General features: G+C 45.0%; 3 protein-coding genes across 3 annotated transcripts; 1 reads left to right on the forward strand and 2 right to left on the reverse strand.

The window, feature by feature from the left end:
• Window positions 1-2,468: 2,468 nt before the first annotated feature.
• Window positions 2,469-5,624, reverse strand: LOC123086959 (protein FAR1-RELATED SEQUENCE 5). Its single transcript, XM_044508828.1, has 4 exons — window positions 5,349-5,624; window positions 3,525-5,180; window positions 3,013-3,447; window positions 2,469-2,940 (listed from the first exon to the last, which is right to left on the reverse strand). The coding sequence occupies exons 2-3, from the start codon at window positions 4,522-4,524 to the stop codon at window positions 3,281-3,283; spliced, it is 1,167 nt and encodes a 388-aa protein (XP_044364763.1). The 5' UTR covers window positions 4,525-5,180; window positions 5,349-5,624; the 3' UTR covers window positions 2,469-2,940; window positions 3,013-3,280.
• Window positions 5,625-5,888: 264 nt separating this feature from the next.
• On the forward strand, window positions 5,889-10,142 carry LOC100049053 (GATA transcription factor 19). The gene is made up of 8 exons (XM_044508829.1): window positions 5,889-6,217; window positions 7,434-7,520; window positions 7,598-7,713; window positions 8,928-9,044; window positions 9,154-9,259; window positions 9,460-9,528; window positions 9,604-9,677; window positions 9,876-10,142. Exons 1-8 carry the CDS (start codon window positions 6,044-6,046, stop codon window positions 9,943-9,945), a joined length of 813 nt encoding a protein of 270 aa, XP_044364764.1. The 5' UTR covers window positions 5,889-6,043; the 3' UTR covers window positions 9,946-10,142.
• A 2,223-nt stretch (window positions 10,143-12,365) lies between these two features.
• LOC123086960 (folate transporter 1, chloroplastic) lies at window positions 12,366-16,574 on the reverse strand. The gene is made up of 11 exons (XM_044508830.1): window positions 16,343-16,574; window positions 16,179-16,258; window positions 15,725-15,801; window positions 15,405-15,498; window positions 15,101-15,191; window positions 14,736-14,809; window positions 13,872-13,982; window positions 13,371-13,442; window positions 13,255-13,275; window positions 13,104-13,171; window positions 12,366-12,781 (listed from the first exon to the last, which is right to left on the reverse strand). The coding sequence occupies exons 1-11, from the start codon at window positions 16,470-16,472 to the stop codon at window positions 12,649-12,651; spliced, it is 951 nt and encodes a 316-aa protein (XP_044364765.1). The 5' UTR covers window positions 16,473-16,574; the 3' UTR covers window positions 12,366-12,648.
• Window positions 16,575-24,828: the final 8,254 nt, after the last annotated feature.

The raw sequence follows: 24,828 nt of genomic DNA on the forward strand, positions 1-24,828 counted from the left end.
AAAGAGAAAAAGTGCAGGAAACATTAGTACATGCCCAGGTTTGACAGATTGTTTTTGATTGAAGCAATATCCAACAATGTTGGCCTAATTTGGGAAAAGCTGATACATACCACAACGTTGGACTAATTTGGGAAAAGCTGATACATACCTCTGGTGTAGCACGTTCAGACGGCGGATGTTCTTCCTCCAGTGAACTCAGCAGAGGCGACATTGGATGGCTCGGTGGCGAACTCGGCGGAGGCGACATTGGAATGCTCGACCGATGTTCTTCTTCCAGTGAACTCCACAGCGGCGACATTGGACGTTGCCAAAACTACCTTGTCCGATCATATATGATGGGTGAAAATTGTTTGTCACAGCTGCAACATCTTTGAAGCTTTGAAAATTCAAAACCTTCAATGGGGCTTCGTGTCCCAAAACCTTCACAAGTGCTCAAATCTCCTAGGCCTAGTAATTTTGCAGTATTTGCGAGCATTGAGCAGCATAATGCAGAATTGGTTTATGTCACATATGCATGAGCATAGTACACTGTGTCTTTGGACCTGCAAACCCATATCACAATGGATAAGCATGTGAGCACCAGCATGCCTGCTAAAACCGGCAACAAATTTTCATCATGTTTTCTCTTTCTTCCTGTCTTGACAGATTCAGATTGATGTTATCAGACAATGTTTGTGGTACAAATTCCAGCAAACTCACAATGATCGAATATTACTATGGGGAAGGTTAATTTGTGTGGTACCTGCAGTAGCCACGCCAACGACGGGGAGGAGCAGTGTGTCGCTGCCAGCAGCACTGCCTGCCAACTTCTTGGCGTCGATGAGGTCCCCCAGCCATACCAGGCACCTGGTGGCGTCCTCCTTGGAGCTGTTGCTCAGGTTGGCCCGCCGATCTACAAGCTCCAGCCCTGCGCCGCTGCCGTTCTGCAAGCTCCAGCTGCCACCGCCGATCCAGCCGCCCCCGCCGCTCTACATCGAGCAGCCGCGCCACCCCCAGCCACTCGAGTCGCCGCGTTGACCTCCAGCGGCGCCGTTTGACAAGCTCCAGCCACCACCGTTGATCCAGCGGCGCGACAGAAGCTATCTCCGTCGTGACCAATGGCAGGGCACTACGACGGCGACTGCAAGGGGATGGGAGAGAGTAGCGAGGGTTGCTGGGAGCGGAGGGATGGCGCGCGGCGGCGGAGGGAACCCTAGCGCCGGGCGTCTCTGGTTCTCGTGCAAGAGAGAGCTTCCGTCGAATCGTTTTTTTCTTTCACTTAATAGAATAAATTAATGGGTATGAAAGCGTAAATTCTCGTGAAGAAGCGTATTGTGACGGTGAACCCACGGAGTCAATCCGTGCTTTATTATTAGGGATAGATATGACGACGACTTTCTGACTGGCTACTACAACAAGATTGTCCAACTCCGATGAAAAAGAGTGATGACGGTGGCACGCCGCACGCCTTCGATTCAATCTAATGCTTGTAGTTGTCGCTAGGTGATCTACAAACAAGTATGTAATTTTTATTGCTTCTTGTGTTCTTTGCATTGCTATATGATATTTGATGAATAGATCGTAGGTATTGTCAAGAAAAGAATTAGTAGATAATGGCGTCAAACCCGTCCCTCACTTCGCCACCATGTCAAACCCAAGAGACGTTATCCCGGTTTAGAAACGGAAACCCAAAATACGTAGCGGAAGAAAATCCCATGCGACCCGGGTCGTACGCCCACGTTGTGAGACCCTCTCGAGAGGAGGACACTTGGCAAAGCGAACCACATACGTCAGCTCCGACATTTATGCTCTGTTTCACTAAAAAAAACCTGAATCCTAACCTCCACCACGAAAACCCAATTCCCCTTATCTTCTTCCGCTCGCTCGCCACGGTAGCCAGAGCCGCCCCGTCGCCTTCGCCCTCGCTGCCTCGGCTGCTCTCCCTTGAGGCGCTTCTCGAGCTCGCTCGCGGCGGCTGAGGCGCTTCTTGAGCTCGCTCGCCGCGGCCGCAGCTGTGGCCGCCGCCCCCGGTGCTCTCCCCCGCGGCTGGACTGACCTGACAGTGTGCAAAGAAGACAGCCCCAACAGTGACGACCAAGGGTACATCTTGCCAATGATTTGAGCTGCTCATGTTGCCAGTGATGACCAAGGATAAATGTGCAAAAGGAAGGAACTTTGTAGTTTGTACAAAATTTTGTAGTTTGTTCATCTTGTCAATGATTTGATGAGGTACTGATACATGTACAACTTTTTGTAGTTGGCACATCTTGCCAGTGATTGAGCTGCTGTTGTATAAAATAATTTGATGTACACTGTGAATAGAAATTCGTGGTAATTGACAAAAGAGATTTTTTGTAAGGCAAGAATACAAGCTGTTGTGTGTAATGTTGCTTGTACATGACTCTTTTGCAAAATATGACTGCACTTTAGGATTGACCATCCTGATGAATATAGCTACAGAATAAGATTGCATATAGTCATTACTTTCAGAGAAATAAGATTGACCATCCTGATGAGTATAGCTACAGAATAAGAGAATAGAACTTTCCAGTTTTGCCAAAGAGACAAATGCACAAGGTTTGAAAATATTTGTTCACCAATATTCAGGTAACAACACAAGCACATAGCTAATAACACCATTTAGCTGACATGCCCAGCTAACTAGCTTTAAGGAAACAACAAGAATCAGCGTATGATACATACGTCACTGCTGAAACCTTGATGTGCTAGCATCTTCGCTGAAATCTAATTGACGAGCAGCCGGCAATGTTGTGCCATCTCCATGAGCTTCAAGCAATAATCTTGTAAATTCTCCTTGAATAGGTGGAACAGAAACTAGTGGGCACTCTCCAAATGCCATGGCTACAGGCGGACATATAGTACTGGCACCGGCGAATTCTGAAGGGCCAATTGTAGGTGGAACAAGCACCGACTCCTTTGCTGGATGGTTTGTACCTTTTCCTGCACATTATGTGAATATAAGAAATAGAAGTGAAACTTTGCTACTTATTCACACATAAGAATTAAATGTACCTTTCTTTTTCCCTTTCTTTGCTCCCTCTAGAACATCTTTTGATCTTTTTTTCATTGGACCTTTTATTCGTTCAGGAGCTTTGAATAGCACCATTGTCTTGGCAACATATTCATTCATTTCGGAGGAACTTTCAGAATCATCATTCTCATCTAAGTTTAGATTGCCAAATAATTCATGTGCTTCCAAAGCCAACTTATCAATACCAACGTTCAGATATGTAAGAACCTCCTTCGAAGTTTTACACTTCAATGCAAGTGACATCATTTTTCAAGAATTATGTGCAAACATAGAGTCTAGGCTATCATCGGTATTCGGTTTGAAAGTAAAAATTTCTTGTTTTGCATGTTTTGTCCATCTGTTCAATATGAACTGACTTGGCAGGGTGATGATATTGCAGCAGGTCAAAACCTTATGAGTGTGCTTGCATAATATACCTACAACATTCAAAACTATTTTAGAAAGTAATTTCAAAGGCTATCATATTAAGGAAGTGAGGAAGCATGTTGCGTACCTATACAGCAATACAACTTGCATGAACACCATATCTCCAAAGTAGTTGGATTAAAAGCCACTATGGCTTCATCATTCTTGTATTCAAAAGATGTCAACTTGTAAGTGCTAACTGTGTAATCAGTGCTCAGCAAAATACATGACAAACTAAATTGCTTCTTGAATTCTTCTTCGAACTCGGAATAGAGCGTCCTGGTATATGATTCCGCTGCAGTCTTCAACAAAGGTAGGCTAGGTAGGCAGAGTACTGGGTTGGTATGGCGTGACTTGTAGTCTTCATATTTTTCTTTCCGGCGAAGACGAGCAATGCACTTCTCATATGCTTGTATCAATTCTGAAAGGCATAATCTTTTGCGGAAAGTTTTCTTGAACACATTGTTCATTCCTTCACTCCTTTGTGTTGATGTCATGTCTGCGCTAAAAGATTCCCGACGATAAATAGTAGCCCACTTCTCACGCAACTTGTACAGATTGTTTATCCAAGAATTTCCCCCAATCTGGTACTTAACCAAGAGCTCATGCCATCTATTCTCAAAATGTGCCACTGATCTATCTTCATACACACATCTTTTGAATTCTTTAAGGAACAAAGGATGGTCGCTAATTACATGGCTTAGATGTTTAGCGGCATTCTGGTACAAATGCCATAAACAAAGACGATGTCGTGTTTCCGGAAAAACCCTTCCAATAGCATTTATAACGGCAGCACATTGATCGGTGAATATTGTTTCAGGCTGCTTACCAGACATAGCTTGTAGGAAGGTTCTAAAAGCCCACTCAAAGGTATCTGTAGTTTCATTATATAAGAGTGCTGCACCAAAAAGAATAGTCTGTTTGTGATAATTAACACCAATAAACGGAGCGAATGGCATTTGAAACTTATTTGTTGAAAATGTGGTGTCAAAGGAAATGGCATCTCCAAAGACAGAGTAATCCATGATAGCTTGTCCATCGGTCCAGAAGATATTCATTATTGTGCCATCATCATCATCTAGTTGCATGGCGTAGAAAAACGAAGGGTCCTCAGCTTGCTTGTTCTTTAGATACTCTGTTAATGTTTGAGCATCTTTGGTTTCCAAATACTTTGAGCGCTCACTTCGTAAAAAATTGTTGCAATCCACTTGCAAGAAGGGTACGCATCTTTACCATACCAAAGCTCACAGAAATCATATATTTCAGCTTGTTTAATTCCCGATGTCCTCATCTGCTTAATCATATGGCGATCGGCATCTAAGAGTTGACGCTGTGATCTAAGCATGTGCCTCTTATCTGGACTTACAAGCTGATGATTGTGATCGAGCATGACTTTCTGCACATTCCAAATACCCTCCCGAGTGATGCTGAATTGAACACGAGCCATGCAATCAGTTCTCGAATTAGTTTGTTCTTTCTTGGATACATGTGTCGGATGAGTGCCCTTCACACCTGCCTTGCTACAAACAAAATATCTAGAACTTAAAGTCCCATCTCCTCTATGCTTAAGGTGGCACTTCCTAATGCTGAATCCTTTGGTTTGAGCATAAGAATTGTAAAACTGATATGCCTCTTCCTCACACTGAAAGGTCTTCCCAACTCTTGGAACAATATTTTTATCTTGCAAATCCTGATCGTTCCTTGCTGTGCTGCTCATCCTCGGTGGAATTGTGTTCTGCGATTGCTGCGAGGGTAATGTAATCATTCAAACATGGTTCAGAAATAAATAATTATACAAAGGATTGATGCTATTAATCTGTTCTTTACCAAAACTTTGATGCGTGCTTCTGAAGAAAGACATGTTTGTGTTAAATCTGCTCACTATATATTGTTTGCAACAAGTTGTACTCACCATCAGTGGAGGAGGTGTGGGTAGAGGAGGTTCCGATGGATGGCCTGCCATATTTCCATCTTGAAACTCCCGATCGTTTCTTGTTGCGCTGCTCGTCCATGGTGGAACTGTGTTCCACGGCGACTGCTGCGAGAGTACTGAAATCAATCGAACGTGGTTCAGAAGGATATAATTTCTCGTGCAGAAGGTTGTACTCACCATGAGTGGAGATGTGGGCAGAGGAGGTCCCGATGGATGTGCTGCCATATATGTTGATTGCTCTGGTGCCTCGTCGCCGTCATCCGGCTGCGCCATGGTGCGGCCTCGTCGCCGGCGAGATGGAAGAGACAGAGAAGATGAATAGGAGTAGAAGCTGAAAGGACTAGGAGGCGTGGGGAATAGAGTGGGACGGACGGAACGTGATTAGCGATTTGTTGCTGGAATTAATTAGAAAATTAATTGCTTGCGTTGAAAAGCTTTTGCTAAGTGTCCTTCTTTCGAGAGGGTCTCACGACGTGGGCGTACGACCCGGGTCGCATAGGATTTTCTTCCATACGCAGCCCTCACGCACACGCTCTCCTCAACCAGACACGCAGGCCCGTACATAATCCATCACACGTGCGGGCTCCCACCCATCCCCCACACGTGCGCGCGAACCGAGAGCCCGGCCGCCTCTCCCGGGTCCTGGCCCATACCAACCGTCCGATCCCCGGCCGATGGCGGCGGAGCCCGCGGCGGACGGCCAGGATCCCCCGCTGGCGGACGCCGCCGCCGCCTCCGGCGACGACGACGCCGCGGCGGCGAACGCGCTCCTGAGCGCGGCCTCGGAGCAGCTGACGCTGGTGTACCAGGGGGAGGTCTACGTCTTCGACCCCGTCCCGCCCCAAAAGGTCGCCCCTTCTGCACCGTTCGCTTCAATTTTTTTCCCATTGCTTTCGTTGAGCCGGCCGCGTTGACTTTGTCTGCGTTGGGCGAATTGCGCCGAGGAAACATACGTTTATTGGTGGATTTCGATCATTCCATCGATTTTCATGTTCCCTGCAGCCGAATTGCACGGTCATGGAGATAGCTCCCTCGATTTCCAGCCTAGTAATATGTGTTGAATTGTATTGTCGAAATGTTTTTTTTAGTTCTGTTGTTGTTCTGTTGATGATTGAACTTTCAGAGGAATCGGTTAAGTACTGTGGATAGATTGAATATTTGAAGCAGCGAGGGTTTGTTTGCGCCCTTGCTGAATTGAATTGCGCCAAGAATGTGTCCTCTGTGACTGTTCTGTCGTTCGAGCTTTAGGAAAGGGGCTAATATTTGCTTACATTTGATTTAACTTTTATTAGTTTGGCTATGCTATCTTACTGGAATCGAGTTTGCTGCGCTTGATTGCTAAAGTGTGCCATTTTCTTAGATAGATTTCAGATGATTCTTCTTTCTTTCATGTGCTTATGCATGCTTGCTTATGCTGCCAGACTTGGCGAAGTATGATTGTTTTGAATGAATTTTTAATTTTCTTATGGAGATTATCAAAGTTTAGTTGTCTTATGTAACCGAAACTGCCATCCCTGTTCTGTTGCTATCCTTGTACTGTTTTTAAATTTCTTACCCTTTTCTCTTCTTCTGCTTGACGTTATTCCTTATTGCATTTGCGTGGCCATCCATCTGTCAGTGATTTTGCAGGTGCCATAGTTCAATGTTAGGGTACGGTTCTTGATGGTTCTTTGACAAAAGATTCACCGTCTTAATGATGTTTGTAGGCCATGCACTCCTATGTGGTCATACCGAATTGCACAAAAACGGAAGTCCATTTTCTATGCTTGTGTGCGTGTTTTTTTTTCCTTTGACAAAACACAAAAAGCTTTGAGCCTTGATGCATTGACCGAAGGAATAGTTATGTGCAAGCCCATGGAAGGGCCAGCACCCCAAAATTACAACACTACGCTCATAAGTGCTAGGCACCACCGGGAGAGACGTCTCTGGACATACCATATTACGTTTCAAGGGTGATTACATGATCAAATCACTATTTGTTAAATCATCGTTCAAGTGTTTCTGGTGATTAGTTCATGGTCATTTGTAATTGGTTTACTTGATTAATTTCTTAGTGTTATACAGGTTCAAGCTGCTCTGTTGGTGCTTGGAGGGTGTGAGGTGCCTCCTGGTTTAGTAAGCATGGCTGGGCCTACTGCATATGGTGAAAAGGTACCATCAGCTTTATAATCTCTACAACAAGGTTGTGTGAATGCTTTTAGTTTGTAAGCTCTGTCTCATGTCTGCAGAGTACAACTGTGGCTGCCAAAAGGGTTGCTTCCTTAATGAGGTTCCGTGAGAAGAGGAAGGAAAGATGTTTTGATAAGAAAATAAGATACGGAGTGCGCAAGGAAGTTGCCCAAAAGTACAGACTCAATCCATGCCCATTCTCTTGTAGGTGCTTTCGTAGAGTTATTAGCGTACAAATGCTCTTTTACATTATGGAAGTAAGCAGGATTTGATTAGTCATCACACATTTAGATCATAATGGGAATATACTCCAGCTTTCTGCATTCGTTATGCCACAAGCAAGCAGGACTTGATTATTAATCACATGTTTAGACCACAGCTTTCTGCATTCGTAATGCCACATTCTTCTTTTGGCACAAATCTAGAATTTTACCTAATTCGTTGGCCTCTTTGGTTTGATGTCTATCCTACCAATCTGAGACAATTTTGTTAGTCTTGAATAGTTCCTCAATCACCAATGTCTGAGAAAAAGTTGAACAGTTCCTCAATCACCAATGTCCGAGCAAAAGTTGGAAGTACTAGTAACATGTACTCCCTCCGTTCCTTTTTATAAGACGTTTTAGACAGCTGATTTTGAACTGTTTTAGAAGCTGCCTGAACCATCTAAAACGTCTTATAGAAGTGAACAGAGGGAATAGTCCGGAAATATGGATCATGGAATGTTAATTCTGAGAATATTGGTGCACTGAGGCTTTTTTTTACTAGGAGTAAAGCAGTTTAGCTCTGGTACATTTTACTAGTCTACTTGTGTGTAGCTGCTATAGGTTTTCATAGTCCTCAGAAGCAAAGGCAATTTTTATAGCACTTCATTGCAGTTAGTTATCAAGCTCTTGATGTTTGTTGGTTTAGGAAGAATATCACGTTGCTGCTTACATGAGTCAGCGCCGAATAAAGAAACTAATTTGGATTTCTACAGTTATGATTTACTGTACCTTGGAAGGTAGTCGTGTTCTGTTTACTATTCCTGGTACAAAATCATATCTGGTAGTCAAGAGATTGCTCTTGAGATTTTTTGTCCGTTATGGATTATTTATTTCACTAGTAATTGTGTACGTGCAATGCACGTTGATATTAGGTAATATATTAATTACATGTAAATATTAGGTAGGATATTATTTGAGTATTAATTATGTGATTAGCATTGACATTAATATTTGGTATGATATTAACTGCACACTAAACGTGTTGAGCGCCCACCATTGGAGCAGCCTGAGTCGTTGGATTGACCTGATTTGATGGCCAGGATTTGTTGGATCTGCCTCTTTGGATCTTTTTATATTGGTATAGATACATTGCACAACATATATACTCATTAATTGTCGCTGGCAGGATGAAACGGCGTAAAGGACAGTTTGCTGGAAGGGCAGATTTTGGTGATGCTGCAAGTTCTTCTGCAGCTTGTGTCTCTGCAGCCGATGGCGAGGATGATCATTTCCGAGAATCCCAGTGAGTGAGTTGTGATGACATGTGTACGTGCAAATCACGTTTCATCACTTCATACACAGAAGGTTTTTCCCTGTGTTTATTATGGGCTAATGTTGGTTTGCTTTCCTAGTTGTCAAAATTGTGGTGTCAGCTCAAGGCTTACTCCAGCAATGCGTCGGGGGCCGGCTGGCCCAAGGACCCTCTGTAATGCTTGTGGCTTGATGTGGGCAAATAAGGTACTTTCCTCACTTTAGCAACCTTGATGCCTGTTATGTTTTTTAAAGCATGTAAAAAAAGCAAAAGCAGCATGCGTGAATCTAACCAAATTCTTCAAATTTAACTGCTTTACAAATTGCCTAACCGATTACCTGTTGATGTTTATGACACCTGCTAGCAATTTGCTACGTCACTACTACTTAACCTCAGATAATTTCAGGGTACTCTGAGAAGTCCTTTGAATGCCCCCAAAATGACGGTGCAGCATCCCGCCAATCTGAGTAAAATGGTGCGTTAGTTCTATGATATAACTTATTTAATTGAACATTTCATGTTTACTTTATTTGTGTTTCTTCCTACACAGGACAGTGTGGATGATGACAAAGCAATTGTTTGTGCTGAGCCTAATCATACCACGGTCAAAATGGACTCTGGGATGTAAGCACACCTTCTTTGCAGACTCTACTGCATCTCAAATCGCTGTCTAGCAGCTATATTTTAAAAGCTCCTCATGTCAGGGTTTAAATGGGAAACCTCATGGCTTAGGAGAGGTCTCTCAAAACACCAACTATGTATTATCTAACTTTCTTGATCTTTTTCCCTTTTTGTGTGTGGGGATTCTACTTTCTTTATCAGGAGTCCGGAACAAGAACAGAAACCAGAACTGCGCCCAGCGACCGAAGGCGACAGCATGGCTGATTCTTGACAAGTGTATATAAATTGAGACATAGGTTTCTGTCAGATATTTCCTGACTTTAGAAATGATGTATAAGGCAACAAAACTAACAAAAGCATGCATCGACATGCCACATTTATCCCCTCCATGTATTTATATTACATTACAAATTGTATACCCAACAGTTCTGCAATGCAGAGGAATTCAGCAATGCAATCAATCCATCACATTCTTGGTGTTGGCTGCTTGTCGTAACTCTTTTCTGGTGCCTTCTTGTGTATGTTGGATGCCATCTTTTGTACCTGATGTGTTGTATCTTACTCTTATTTATAATGAAAATGGTTCACGCCGGTGTAAGCCCGCCGTAGCACTGTCAAAAAAATCTTCACATTCTTGCCAGATGTATGCTAGTGTCATCACCAGAGAAAGGGGAAACAAATTCTTATGATTTTGATAACAGATCAACATCATCACATGCATGTTGCAAGAGATCAACATATCTTGACTAACATATCGTTCCTGATTTACTTCGGCCATGGTAAGATGCAGGTGCATATTTTCTACCAAGAAGAAATGAATCGAACTTCAATGGATGGCTACAAAATAGGTTTATACAGACATACAAATCGCAGCAGGTTTAGCCCTTCACGAACCACACGAGTAACGTCGAGAGGTTTGCAATCCAATCCAATCGGGCGCGCATCAGAATCCGGTACGCATCGGGAAGATTGGGCGTGGCGACTTCGACCGCTGCTGCTGCTGCCTCGCGGACTGCAGCGCCCGGCCGACCATGGCGGCGCGCGACGCCGGCGACACGGGCGCGCCGCCGTCCAGCGCGCGCCGGTAGGCCTCGTCGTCCTCCACGCTCCCGCCGCCCAGCGCCATGCGCACGACGCGCTGTATGTCGTACGACGTCACCTCGTGCTCCTCCGTGAGCTCGGGCCCGTCGGAGCGCGCCTCGAAGCCAGACAGCAGCAGGGACGACGACGGCGCCCCTCCTCCCCCTCGCGTGGGGGCGCCGCGGTACGGGCGCACCGTGAACTGGGCGCCGCAGCCGTCCTCGTCCTCGTCGTCCTCGTCGTAGTCGTAGTCGTAGCCGGCGTCGGTCTGCTGGCCGCGTAGGCTCCGCGCGCCGCTCAGGTCGAACTCCCCGAACTCCATGTCGCTCCCGCACTCGTCGTCGTCCGCCTCCTCCTCCTCCTCGGACGCGTCGTCGACGAACACGACGCGGAGGCGGAACTCGACGCCGCGGAGCCCGTCGCGGTCGTCGGTCACGCACCTCGCCCGGACGCGCGCCGCGGCCGCCGCGGTCTCCGCCGCGACCTCCGGGCGCAGCGCCGGGTTGTCGATCCGGGCCACCAGCGCCTTGAACGCCCGGTCGGCCGCTCCCTGGCGGCCCAGGTCGGCGAGCGGCACGCGGCAGGCCACGTCCTCCATCGTGTCGACGTCCGCGGGGCCGGCGCCGTAGTCGCTGCACAGCTCGACGAGCAGCCGGAGCGTGACCGTCGGCTGCGGATCGCGCGAGCCTGAGGCCGGGATCTCGGCGAGCAGGACCTGCTTGTCGGGCTGGCTGAGCAGGACGTGCTCCTTCACGGCGGCCATGGCCATGGCCATGTCTAGTCGCTGCGATTGCACGGGCGGACTGCGGAGAAGGGAAGGGTCTCGGGCCGCGGTGGAGGTGTTCGTTCACGAGTTTGCTCGGTATGTGCTTGCGCGTCTGGGGCTCCTTTTATAGCAGGAAGGTGCGATTGAGACGAGAGAGAGCCGGACTCGATTCGGAAGTGAAGCCCCCATACGGCCATACCGAATCAGAATTGTAGTCCGGCAGAGTAAGGGAGAGGAACTCAGAATTAGGGGAGCTCTACGCGTCGGGTCCGATTTTTCGCACGGCAGGGCCCTCCTTTGCAACAAGGCACGTCCTGCGCCTGGTGCTTTGCAACACAAGCCTTGTTGCCCTCCCGTCAAACCATTTTTTTTCCTTTTGAAACAACGCCTATGTTTTAGAAACATAAACGACATTGCAATCCATTAGGCCTTGTATAATGGAAGATGCTTAGAGAAATAAATCAAACTTTCCTTAAGTACCGCTCCTCGCATTGTACAAGGCCTTAAGCGGCTCCAGCGTTCCCCTCACCTCTCGCATTGCAACATTGGCTCGACCTTGCAATCCATTAAGCAGCTCCCCTCGCCTCACACGTTGCAACATTGATTGTGTTTCAGAAACATCATCGACGTTGCAAGCCATCAAATCCCAATTGCAACACCTACAGATCTGGTGGTCGTCGCTCTCTTAGAAGTTGCCGCGCCTCACAACAACATTGGCTTGCCAATTCCAACACCTACGGATTGGGTGGTCGTGTGCAGAATTTGCAGATTTCTTACTGAAACCAGTCGGGTGAACCCAAGCGTTTCCATAAAAATTAACTCACACAATCACACGTTGAACCACAGAGCGAACCAGCACTATATTCAACAAGCATTTAACTGGACAACATGAATCAATGAGCTATTCCTTCGTGAAGAAAAAGAAAATGAGTTTTCTCTACAAAAAACAAGTTTGCCAAACTAAATCCCGTTTGTGTTAAATGAACAAGAGCTGAACTGGGAAATGTGATGGAACATCACGTTCAGCTCGGATAGTGTGGTGAATGAACAGATTCTGTATTTGAATGGAACAGTAGTATATTCCCTATTTCCTCCTATGTTTCTCCTGGCTTCAGTTGCAAGTTGGAACTACGTCTTCTCCTTGGTTGCTCTGAATAGTTTGATGACATTTTCATACACCACAAACGTCACAGAAGCCGCTGGAAGGTTCTTCAACAGGTTGGACGTGATGCCCCTGTAAAAACCCCGGACACCTTCGTACCTGCAGCAGAAATTGAGAATTCAAACAAAATGTGTAAGTGTTACCGTTGCTCAAAATTGTAGCACAACCAACATTCAGGACCAGCAAAGTCACAACAAAAAACATGACATGCAGCATACTCATTATAACTACAGATTAATGAAGAATATAGATGATCAGTGGGCAGAAGTGTAGACCAAGCTTGAGAAAAGAAAGCCAGGTAAGGTGCATATTAAATAAGACAATAAGATAGATAAACCATGGCTTAACATCAGATTCCGTGAAACGGTAATGCCACCTGAAGTCCAAAACTTTATCTAATTGAAGCTTTAATGACCCTCACCTCGCAGTTTCCTTCACTACATGCCAACTATCTGAGTACTTTGGGATACCATCACTACCAGGTCGTTGCTGAAAATTTGCAGACAAGAACTATTATTATTGCTGCTAAACTCCAAAGAAATGAAATGCAGAGCTTTAAATCTGAAACCAACCTGTAAGCGGGCTCGGATAACCTGCAAATCAAAAAAAAATACATAGTTGGTATGTATAGTAAGACGGCAGCAACCATTTATGAAGTTGATGGGAATAAACAGAAGTTAAATCTTGCCTGATAAGGATAAGTAAGCAGAATAGCAGATAATTTTGAACCAGCGCCAAGTGCCGCATAATCAACGGAGTTCTGTTGATAATGAAGGCAAATGCATATCAGACATATTAATTGCCCATCTAGCAGATAGAGAATGTGTTTGAAAGCAGACATAACTTTACCTAAATGTTCTAAGAATATTGATTGCCCTGAATCAGCTTATGCATCATACAATTTGTATGTAACTGATATTCAAATAAGGGTTTCTAAGAAACAATATTACATAACACCTATATTTGACTACTTGACGGTCTTCACAAGTGAGGATATCCTCCTATGTTTCACAGTTCACATGCTGTATCATATCACAAAGGATGGTCATACATAAGTTTAAGCAACCTAATTTAAGAAAAATTCCGAACATCTGAACAGACTTATCCAGGGAAAACATAAGAATGTCTATACTGTAAATTAAGCTAGATGTTTAATGTCTGAGCACACATGCAATCACTAGGTGCCTACCAATAAATCCTCGCTGCCTTTGTCATCTCCCCTTGTTTGTTTACTTTTCGCAGATATCATAGCCTTGCGAAGTTCCTCATAGGCAGTGAATTGTATCGCGCCATGGGTGACCTTTCAATGACGGCACAGCAATAAACATTAGTGCATGTATTCATCAACGATATCACAGTAAAACAGAAGAAATGCTTAAGAATGTTACTATCCCAACAGTCCACAACATATGCATCTTTACTAATTGAAACTGGTATAGACATAACCTCTGCTTAAGCACAATTACAATTTACAGCGACCGAATTCCTACAAGCACCGTTGGGAAATTCTGACATTGACATGTATATTAAATAAACTACAACATAAAACAGTTTATCTGACCTTCCTAGTTCCTTTCTTGCTGAGAACTGTAAGAATAATCTCCGTAACAAGGTAATTTTCCGACATCAAGATAGCACTAGGAAAACATGACTAGCTATGATCCAAGTAATAAGACGTCCCACATTCTCTAGTTGGAGCCTCACAAGAGGATATTACCTGAAGCATGTAGCTAAATCTGATAGGCCACACCTCAGAGAAAAGTGTAGAATGCTAACATCTTAAAACCCAGGTGCTACTTAAAAAAATCAATCCATACCATGAATGGTAGTGATAAGACATAGATTTGGGTCAACAAATTCAAGAAAAGAATGAACTGAAGTCACAGAACATATATAATTCTGAGTCAAGGACAGCTACATGTTATTGCACTCATGTATCTAGAGCTACTTAAAACAGCATGGGGCTAATAGTTTTATGACTAAATTTGTAGGATTGTAATGAAAAGCAGCACAATACTAAACAGCATTTCAGCACAAAAAAAAAGATGCATACCAGCAAAAGTCCAGGTCCGATCCCTCTATAAAGTGCTCGCCATCCCTCCTCTTTCCGAATAGTTCTCAAAGCATCTGGCTTCATAGCGACCAAATAAGCAAGGTCACAAAATTTTGTACTAACTATAGACCGAAAGAAATATGGGCATGAAGGATGCACACAAACAATTCATGGCTATCATGATTTGAAACAATCTTTTTTCACGAGCTCAACTAAATAAGACTAATTTTAGCAGCTTCACATAGAACTAAGAATGGCACGAGTCACTCATTTGCAACAGAAAACAAGTCACAACTCTAGTACGATATGTATGCTGTATGATACTTATAGAAAATAAAAATACAAGTACGATAAGCATATATTACCCGAAAATCCAGAATAAGACGAAGTATGCCCGGGTGTTTGTAGTTGCATCCGTGTTTTCACCAGCCATATGGGATTTGTAAACAGGCAAACCTGTATAAACACAAGAAAAATACATTTGTCATGAATAAATGATATTTTGATGAAGACAATTGAGGTGAACAAATAACACCAACACATGTTGGCAGTCAGAATAAATGTCAGGTTAGGCTTGCTATCAAAGGCCTAGTTATATTCTAAAATTTCATTAAACTCCAATCTGACAAAATCACAAAAAGACACTAGATCAGGAGTTACTGTACGAACCAAAGCACCTGCTTCTGCAGCTGAGGCAAGATGGTCGAATGGACGGAGCTGAACATCCTTCTCCTGTAAGTATCTTTGTTTAGCTCTGTTGTAACTGTCAAAACAGACGTTTGTAACATTAGTCAAAATGCCAGCACTACTGTAAGTAGCATCCAATCGGTAAACTGTGGCATAGGATCATTATATAGGAAAAGGAAAAAAGTGAAATTAAATTCTGAAATTAGCAGATTGCTTTGGGATAGTTCAGTGATAAATAAAGCATTGAATGCTCCACACTACAACTATTCAACAGGTCAGCAGAATGAACTAATGGAACTTACAAAAAGAAATATAGCCCCCAAGAAACGGTTGATCCCAGGACTGCAGGATAAAAGCCGGCATAAAGTCCCCTCAGGCCCTACATTAAGAAGTCAGATCAGCATACCTCATACTTCAAATACCAGAAGAAACAAATTCCTGAAGATCCTACAACAGAATATTTAGTCGTTTTGTTTGCTAATTGGTAACCAAGCTTCCAGGAACATGTGATTATCATATACATTGTCGGCTTCCTAAGTTCCGGGGATCAAATTAAAGCAAAAAATTAACTAGGAAGTAACAAGTACAAGAAAACCCACCTGCATATTGTAAGGATTTGCATTCAAAATTTTCGGAAAAATCAACAGGATTAAAACACATGCGATACAATAAAGGTTTTAAGCTATGGCCGAGGTTTGGTCCACCAAACGATGAAAAACTGAAAACAAAACACAAAATGCGACGAGGGATTCGCACCTCAGATCGTGCGATGGTGTACACAGCGTGTCCCGTGTTCCTGTACGGCGGCAAGTCGGACAACCCTCTCCCGCCGCTCACTAAACACCAGCAAAAGAGCAGCAGGGTTAAGGTTACCTGTCGGGCTCTGCGTCTCCTAGGGCTTAGGGGGGGAGGGGGGTTACCTTGGAAGCGGGTGCGGACGACGTCGAGCGGGTGGAAGGTGGCGACGGTGGCGAAGCCGGCGGTCGCTCCGGCGACGGCGTTCTCCCAGGTCCACGCCTCCGTCGACGGCGGAGAGGTCCCCGGCGGCATCTCCGGCGAGGGGGGCGGTGGTCGCTTCGTTTTTTGGGAACTCGCAGCGGCGAGAGTTTTGCAGGGAAAACTCGCTTTGAGGAATCGTGCGCTGACTGACCACCTCAGCTTTTCACTGTTTAGATTTATTTTTTTGAGGGACACTTTTCACTGTTTAGATGGGCCACATTGTATCTATTCTATCGAAAACAATCTGGCCCAATATAGTGTGCTTGGGCTGACAAGTCACAAGGTGCTGGACATTGAAACTTTAACGGGCTACGCTAAAAAAATGGAAAACTTTAACGGCCGGGTTCTGACCCCTAAAAAAAAGATGGCGGCTTCTGAATCACTCTGAAATCGAAACGGGCAGCATGATCGGCTTCGAACTCAAACAACGAGATCGAGATCCAATAAGATTCTGCAAGTGTTCCATGCAGTGGCGGAGCCAGGAAAATTATACCACGTGAAATTCAAAATTCTCCAATACAGATCTAACCTCAGCTTGGATGTGTCTGCTTCACTATGCGGGCTGCTGCTCTGCTCCCGAGCGTGCGCTAACACAGCTCAGCTCTGCTCGGCTCCAGAGCTCCAGCCAGCGACAAAATTAAAAATGCCAACATTTTCAGAAACTAATAATATTTTCAGAAAACGCGAATTTTTATGAAATTCTTGTAAACATTGTGTTAGTTTGTGAACAAATTACGAAAACATGGACTTCTTGAATTTGTGAATAAATTTTGAAAACATGAACATTTTTATAAAAAATGAACAATTTTCTGAAAACACGAGCATTTTATGAAGTTTCCTAACATTTTCTGAATTTGCGAACAAATTTTGGAAAGATGAACATTTTCTAAATTTGTGAACAATTTTCTAAAAGAGGAACATTTTCTTCCCATAAACATTTTTAGAATTCTGAACAAAATTCAGAAATGGGAACGTTTTGAGAAATTTTAAAATTTTATGAATTTATGTACATTTTTGAAAATGAAGTGAACAAATTTAAAAATACTAAAAAATTCTTGAAATTTCTGAACAAAATTAGAAAATAGAAACAAAATCTGGAAAATGAACATATTTTAAGAAATACAAACATTTTAAATTGCAAAAAAAATTGTTGAGAGAAGAAATTAACTTGAAAAGGAAAAATAAAATAAAAAATAAACAGAAATAAGAAAAAAGTACAGGAAAATAAAAATAAAAATAAAAAGGAGAAATAGAAAAACCAGTCCAGGAAACTTCCAGAACGTTCCCAAAACCAGCTGGGAAACCTCTAGAAGGTTCCCAAAAGCGGAACCTGAAAGCTGTATGTACGCTACAGATGGCCCGGCACAAGTCGCTCGGTAGGTCGCCTCGCCTGTGCAATTCGCTGACAATTTGACGCAAAGTGCGTCGAATAGGATTTTCCTGCCTGGTCCTCAAGTTTTTTTTGAGGGGTAAAAGCATGCTTTATTCATCAAAATCCACATGAAGTGGGATACACACTTGGTCATGAGGCACACCATACCAGACATGGCGTCTCGGACCTCTAGAAAGCGCAAATTTAGCTAAGTGATGTGCTTCATAGTTTGCAGCATGACTTTCAAAAGAAAATTTACAAGAAAAAGTAGAAGCTTTTATGTTGATCTCGTTGATGACAGCGCCATAATGCCCGCGTGCCCTTCTGCCGATGTCTAGCACGACCCGTCGACAATCGGATGCTACAGTGAAATGATGAATACCCAGATCCTCTGCCAGGGCCAAAGCTTCACGGCATGCTATTGCCTCCAAAGTAGGGGGATCACAAACTCCTTCAACTACCAAAGCCGAGCTTCCAATATAGTTGCTATCTTCATCTCTACAGATAGCTACCGCTGATCCACCTCTCCTCACTTGAACACCCGCATCAACATTGATTTTATGGTGTCCCGGAGGAGTTTTTTTTGGTTTCGGATGAACTGGTCGTGGCATGGCGACATTTGTACTCTGATTCTGACCTGTAATTTGAATGATCGCCAAGTCCTGCAGGTACCTCTCGATGAAGCCATGGGTTGCTTGAGGGTTCTGGAATATTGCTTCATGTATAGCTTTTCTCCGTGCATGCCATATGGACCAAAGAGTGATTGCCATTGTGATAAATTGGTCATGTGTCAGCAGTCCCATGACTGTAAAAAGCCAGCTCTTCGCCTTTGGTTCGGTATTACACGTGATTTTATGTGTGATCTCCTCTTCCGCTAGTGCCCAAACGCTTCTTGAAGATGTGCATTCAAGGAGAGAGTGCCGCCAAGAGTCCTGAATCCCACAAAGGCCGCAGGTGCTTGAATTGGCCATATGACGGTGTGCTCGGACATCATTGGTTGGTAGTGAGTGTTTAGATAACCTCCATAGGAACATACGGATCTTCCCAGGAACTGCTATTTTCCAGAGATATTTCCACTCATCTTTTTCTGCCCTTACGTTTGATGGACCAACTTCTCCATTTAACCACGCCTCCCTTCTCTATTTGGCCGCCACAAGCATCTTGTATGCCGATTTAACTGTGAAGGAACCATGCCTTTCATGATGCCAAGACCAGAAATCCTCTAGGTTGCGCGTGCAGAGTGGTATTCCGAGAATGATCTCTACGTCCATTTGCAAGAAGGTAGCCTGGACGAGTTCTCGATTCCAAGAAGCTGTGGCCCTAACGATCAGCTCAGAAACCCTTGTGGGTGGGTTGTGAACACGACAGCCAAGGGGACGAAGAAACTCCTCCCGAGGCAGCCAGTTTTGTTCCCATATGAGAGTGGTTTCGCCATTACCTATCCGTTTGACAAGGCCCTGCTTTACTATTGGAGAAGGATTCGACCTATAGCTGGTCAAACGGGCCGGCCCACAAGCACACAATACCCGATCTGGCACATGACTAAACAGGCTATTTCTGGTCCACGGGCACACCGTGTGCCATGCTCGTCCATCGAGGTGAGGCCCATGGGCTGACATGGCATGTTTATCTTTTAAAGAAAAATTGTTTTTCTGAAATTTTACCATGTTGTTGGCTCAAACGGCTAAAAATGAGACAAACAGCCCAAAAGGCTAAAAAGCACGTTAGGCAGCCGGAACATGTGTCGTGTCAAACCGGCCCGTTTACCCTCCATGACGTGCTCATCCGCCGAGGTGAGACCCACGCCGGCTGACCCGATTATAAAACGGCCGCCCCTTTGTCGTGTCGGGCCAAGCCTATTTAAGTGTGTGCCATCCCCGGGGTGGATCGTTGGCCACCTTTGATTCAGCCCAGGCATGGACGTTGTATAGCGGGCCTCACTAGCTAGTATAGTTTATTGCTTTCTTTATTGGGCTGCGAAAGAAGTCATAGTGTCCATTTTTTCCTTCCAAAATATAGGATAGGCCACGGCCCACCTGGCCTAACCTGCTAGCTCGCCCATGGTTCACCATGGTGGTTGGTGGTAATCTTTTTCTTTATATAAACAAATATTTTACTTTATAATATATGAAATGAAACTTTACAATAAATTATAGAATAATAAAATAAAAACCACAAGCTAAGAACATAAAAAAACTAGATAGTTGCATTACAACACTTTGACATCATCTCAACATCCACCAATCACGTTGCAATGCTTCCATACACTAGTAAAGGGACCATACAAGACTGTGTCTACACTGAACTCAAAATTTTGAATTGCCACATGAGCCACCCACCAAAAGAGCGTGGGAATCTTAAACCATTGAATGTACTATGACCAGGGACACACCTCCCATGAGGCAGGTTTGTCAGATCGTTGCTTTATCGCTGAAACACCGAGGAACAAGACCATGATCACAAATTCACAAATAGTGAAAAGTGGGACTGGAGGACCTTTCCCTATGTGATGCATAGTTGAGTATAAGAGGATAAGATAGTTTTTTTCTTCATTCTATCCAAGCACAACCCAACTCGAAGATCACTAAATATCACACCCGTCATCTAGTTAAACTCAAATAATAAAGGAAAATATTTACTCTATTAAACATCTACTTAAACTTGCATAATAAAAGTAACATTTTACTATATTATACACTTGGTCTATGAAAAATGATCATAGTGGTGAGTAGTTAAATGACAAATTGTCCAAAAGGACCCCCTGCCCAGCGGAATTGCCAGAAAAGACCCCCTCCGGATGAAATTGGCAAAAAAGACCCCTTAAGCCGTGGCGGCAGGCGCGGCAGCTGACACGTGGCACCTGCCGCCACACCCGAAGGCGGCAATACTGTTCACCATACTGTTCACACAGGAGACGAGAAAAACAACGACGAGGCGAGCGAACAGTACCTGCCGCCTCACGGAGTGGCGGCAACACTGTTCATGCGCGAGTGAACAGTACTTTCAGAAAAATTAAAAAAAAATAGCAGAAATATTCAAAAACTTCTGAAACTTTGCACCCACTTAGAACACGCGATTGTTTTTGCTGCTAAAAAATTCCAGATTTTTCTGCTATTTTTTATGATTTTTTCGAAATTACTGTTCACTCACGCGTAAACAGTGATGCCGCCACTACGTGAGGCGGCAGGTACTGTTCGCTCGCCTCGTCGTTGTTTTCCTCGTCTCCTGCGTGAACAGTACGCTTAACAGTGTTGCCGCCTCCGGGCATGGCGGCAGGTGCCATGTGTCGGCTGTCGTGCCTGCCGCCACGGCCCAGGGGGTCTTTTTTGCCAATTTCATTTGGAAAGGGTCTTTTCTGGCAATTCTACTGGGCAGGTGGTCTTTTTGGACAAAAAATCTAGTTAAATAATATGTCAAGGTTACACAAAAGATGACAATTGTGGTTGTCCCTAGGGGCAAGGTATTTTGGAGCTCGAGTTCATGTGCTCCAGTGTGAACACTAAAACAGAAGAAAGATGGAAAAACAATGCTAATAAAGTGTAACCCCCTCGATGCGGCTATATCTCCCACGTTTCGAAGCACAACTTAGAGGCATAACCGCATTGAAAGCAAAGTCGCAAGTGAGGTAATCTTCACACAACCAATATAATACATAAGGAAAAGAGATACATAGATGGCTTACAATCGCCACTTCACACAATTACATGAATAAAGCATTACATCAACCAGATACAATCAAGGTCCGACTACGAAACCCAAAATAAAAGAAGACTACCCCAAATACTACATAGATCCCCGATCGTCCCGACTGGGCTCCACTACTGATCAACTAGAACGAAACAACACAAAGGGCAAGATCTCCATCAAGCTCCTCCTTGAGCTTGGTTGTGTCATTTGCACGGTTCAACGGCACCTGCAAACTGGGTTTGGAAGTAATCTGTGAGTCACGGGGACTCAGCAATCTCACACCATCGCGATCAAAACTATTTAAGCTTATAGGAAGGGTAAAAGGTATGAGGTGGAGCTGCAACAAGCGACTAGCATATTTGGTGACTAACATACGCAAATGAGAGCGAGAAGAGAAGGCAAGGCACGTTCGAGAAACTATGATCAAGAAGTGATCCTAGAATAACCTACGTCAAGCATAACTCCAACACCGTGTTCACTTTCCGGACTCCGTCGAGAAGAGACCATCACGGTAACACACGCGGTTGATGTATTTTAATTAAGATAAACTTCAGGTTTTCTACAACCGGACATTAACAAATTTCCATCTGCCCATAACTGCGGGCACGACTTTCGAAAGTTCAAAACCCTGCAGGGGTGTCCCAACTTAGCGCATCACAAGCTCTCACGGTCAACGAAGGATATTCCTTCTCCCAAGACAATCCGATCAGGCTCGGCATCCCGGTTACAAGACATCCTAGACAATGGTAAAACAAGTCCAGCAAGACCACCCGCTGTGCCGACAAATCCCGATAGAAGCTGCACATATCTCGTTCTCAGGGCACACCGGATAAGCTAAGCAAAGCGATAACATAGCCAAACAACGGTTTGCTAGGATAAGGTGGGTTAGAGGCTTGGCTTAACAATATGGGAGGCATGAAAAGCAAGTGGTAGGTATCGCAGCATAGGCATAGCAAAAGAGCGAGCAACTAGCAAGCCAAGATAGAAGTGATTTCGAGTGTATGATCATCTTGCCTGAAATCCCGCAAGGAAGAAGAACGAGTCCATGAAGAAGACAAACAGACGTAGTCGAACGGGTCCTCACAACACGAAGTTATCGGAACCAACCCAAAGAAGCAACACCGGAAAGAAGCACACAATATAATAAACAACCACCACATAATCATGGCATGATGCACAATCAAGTATGATGCATGTCCGGTTTAAAGAGGCATGGCATGGCAAAATGCACAAGCAATCCTACAAATTAAGTGGAACTCAATATGCAATGGAATGCATGTTGACGGAACACCACATACGGGTTACTTAGTTCGATCTTGTTTATGTACCCAACAAGATTAAATGTTGTTAGCATGGCAAGAGGGTGAAGCAAAGTAAAACTACCTATCTAGTCAAGTTTAAATGAGGCCGGAAGCAACGAACAACAATTCCGGTAAATCCCCATATGCATATATTAGGTTTGGTGATGTTCTGCCCTAAACCAAATTTTATAGTTGTTAAACATGCAAAGTGATTCCACCATGTTAAACTAGGCAAAATTCTACCCCATTTACATATAAAGTTTATTAGAAACCGAGCTACGATTATTTAGTTATGAGTTAAATCATTTTAGCATGGCAATAGGCAAATATAAGCAAACATCATTTTAAGCATTTCAAACATGCAAGAAAGTTGGATATTATTATCCCACACAAAATTCTACACATTTTTCATATTTAAAGTTTTAACATATGATGCACCGTTTGTGAGTAATGAAATGCATGAAGTTTAGGGGCTGATCTGCAAAAGTGCAATTCCTTGGAAATTGATAAAATCGCAGCTAAGGAAAAAAACACATCGGGCCAAATCTTCACAAACAGGGCCAACAGAGAGGAGGGGCTGCAGGGACTGCTCACATCGGGCTTTGGGTGAGATGGCGATGCTTGGCCTAGAGCCCACTGGCGGTCGCTCGCAGACAAGCCGTAGTCAACGCGCGTGGTCAGCGTTCGTCTTCCTTCGTCGAACAGGACACATACGAGGCAGGGGTCGCGGGAGCAGGGACTTGGCGCGATAGGGAGGCCGGTGAGCGCGGATCCGGTGAGGGCGCGGCTTGGGACGAGGCACTGCAAGGCACTTCGGTGAGGAGCGGGCAAACGATGGAGATGCGGTTCCATGGCGGCGATGTCAACGGCGAGGTCCTGGTCGAGGTCCAGCGAGAGCCCGTCAGAGCTTCGGTTGGTGGCGAGGAACGCAAGGCGAAGGGGAGGTTCCCGGTGGCTGCACACTGGTTTTTGGCGCGGACATGGACGAGGGATGGAGGCGGTAAACGGAAGGGTTCGAGCCGCTCGTGCGCGATCGACCTAGGACGAACACAAGCGGGAACGTGTCGACGATGACCCGACTTGCAGCAGCACGCGCGAGCTTGGCACGGGGCGAAGTGGTGAAGGGCCAGCGGATCCTCTTAGAGCTCCATCTTTCCTGTACCCGAACAGAGAGATGAAAGGTTAGAGAAGAGGGAGCAGCAGGGGAAGGAGATAAACAACAAGGGCAGTGCGAGGCACTCATCTACTCATCGGCGACTTGCCGGCGCGGCAAGGCGGAGCAGATCTGAGAGGAAGAGGTTGCAGGCGGCCGGCGGCTGGGCCTGCTAGAGCTCGCGAGAGCGACGGCTGGATCAGGCACATGCGTGATGGTGGAGCTCCAGCTCGGGGATGGGCGCGTGTGCAGGGGAGCCCTGGCTCACGTGGGATTTGAGCGGCGGCGGTGGTGGATGGCGAGGAACTCGAGGGAGGTTGCTGGTTGGCTCTATGAGGACAATTGAGGAGGAGTTGCGGCGGCTGTGGTTGGCGGATCGGGAGGGGATCCCAAGGAGGAGGAGACAGCGGCGATGGGACAAGCCCCGAGAAACAAGGGAGAGTGGGTGGCGGCGGCTGGGAGGATTAGATGGATGGAGGGGACAACTAGGGTTACATCTATGTATAAATAGCAGGTGGGTTAAAATTAGGGGCTATCCGGTACCTCTGATCGGAAACGGACGGTCGCGAATAAATAGCTAGGGTGTCCAAATAAGAAAACGGTGACGTTTTGTAGATGTTTGGGGATGATCCGGACACAACGGTGGCGACAGTCCGGGTCGGGTCCGGGACAACTTTTCGGACGCGCGCGCGAGGGGGTTTGGTGCACTGAGCAGAGAGGGTTTCGGACCATGCGGGCGCATCAGACAACTCCGGAAGCAAAGAGGAGAAGGAGGATGGACTAGGTGGGCTGTGGTGAGACTGCTAGGGGGAGAAGAGAGAGAGGGCCCGACATCTGTTTCCGGAGACCGAAAACGTCTGACGTTAGACCGGCTATACTGCCGCTATAGTTATT

Source organism: Triticum aestivum, chromosome 4A, assembly GCF_018294505.1.
Source record: "Triticum aestivum cultivar Chinese Spring chromosome 4A, IWGSC CS RefSeq v2.1, whole genome shotgun sequence".
NCBI classification, from domain to species: domain Eukaryota; kingdom Viridiplantae; phylum Streptophyta; class Magnoliopsida; order Poales; family Poaceae; genus Triticum; species Triticum aestivum.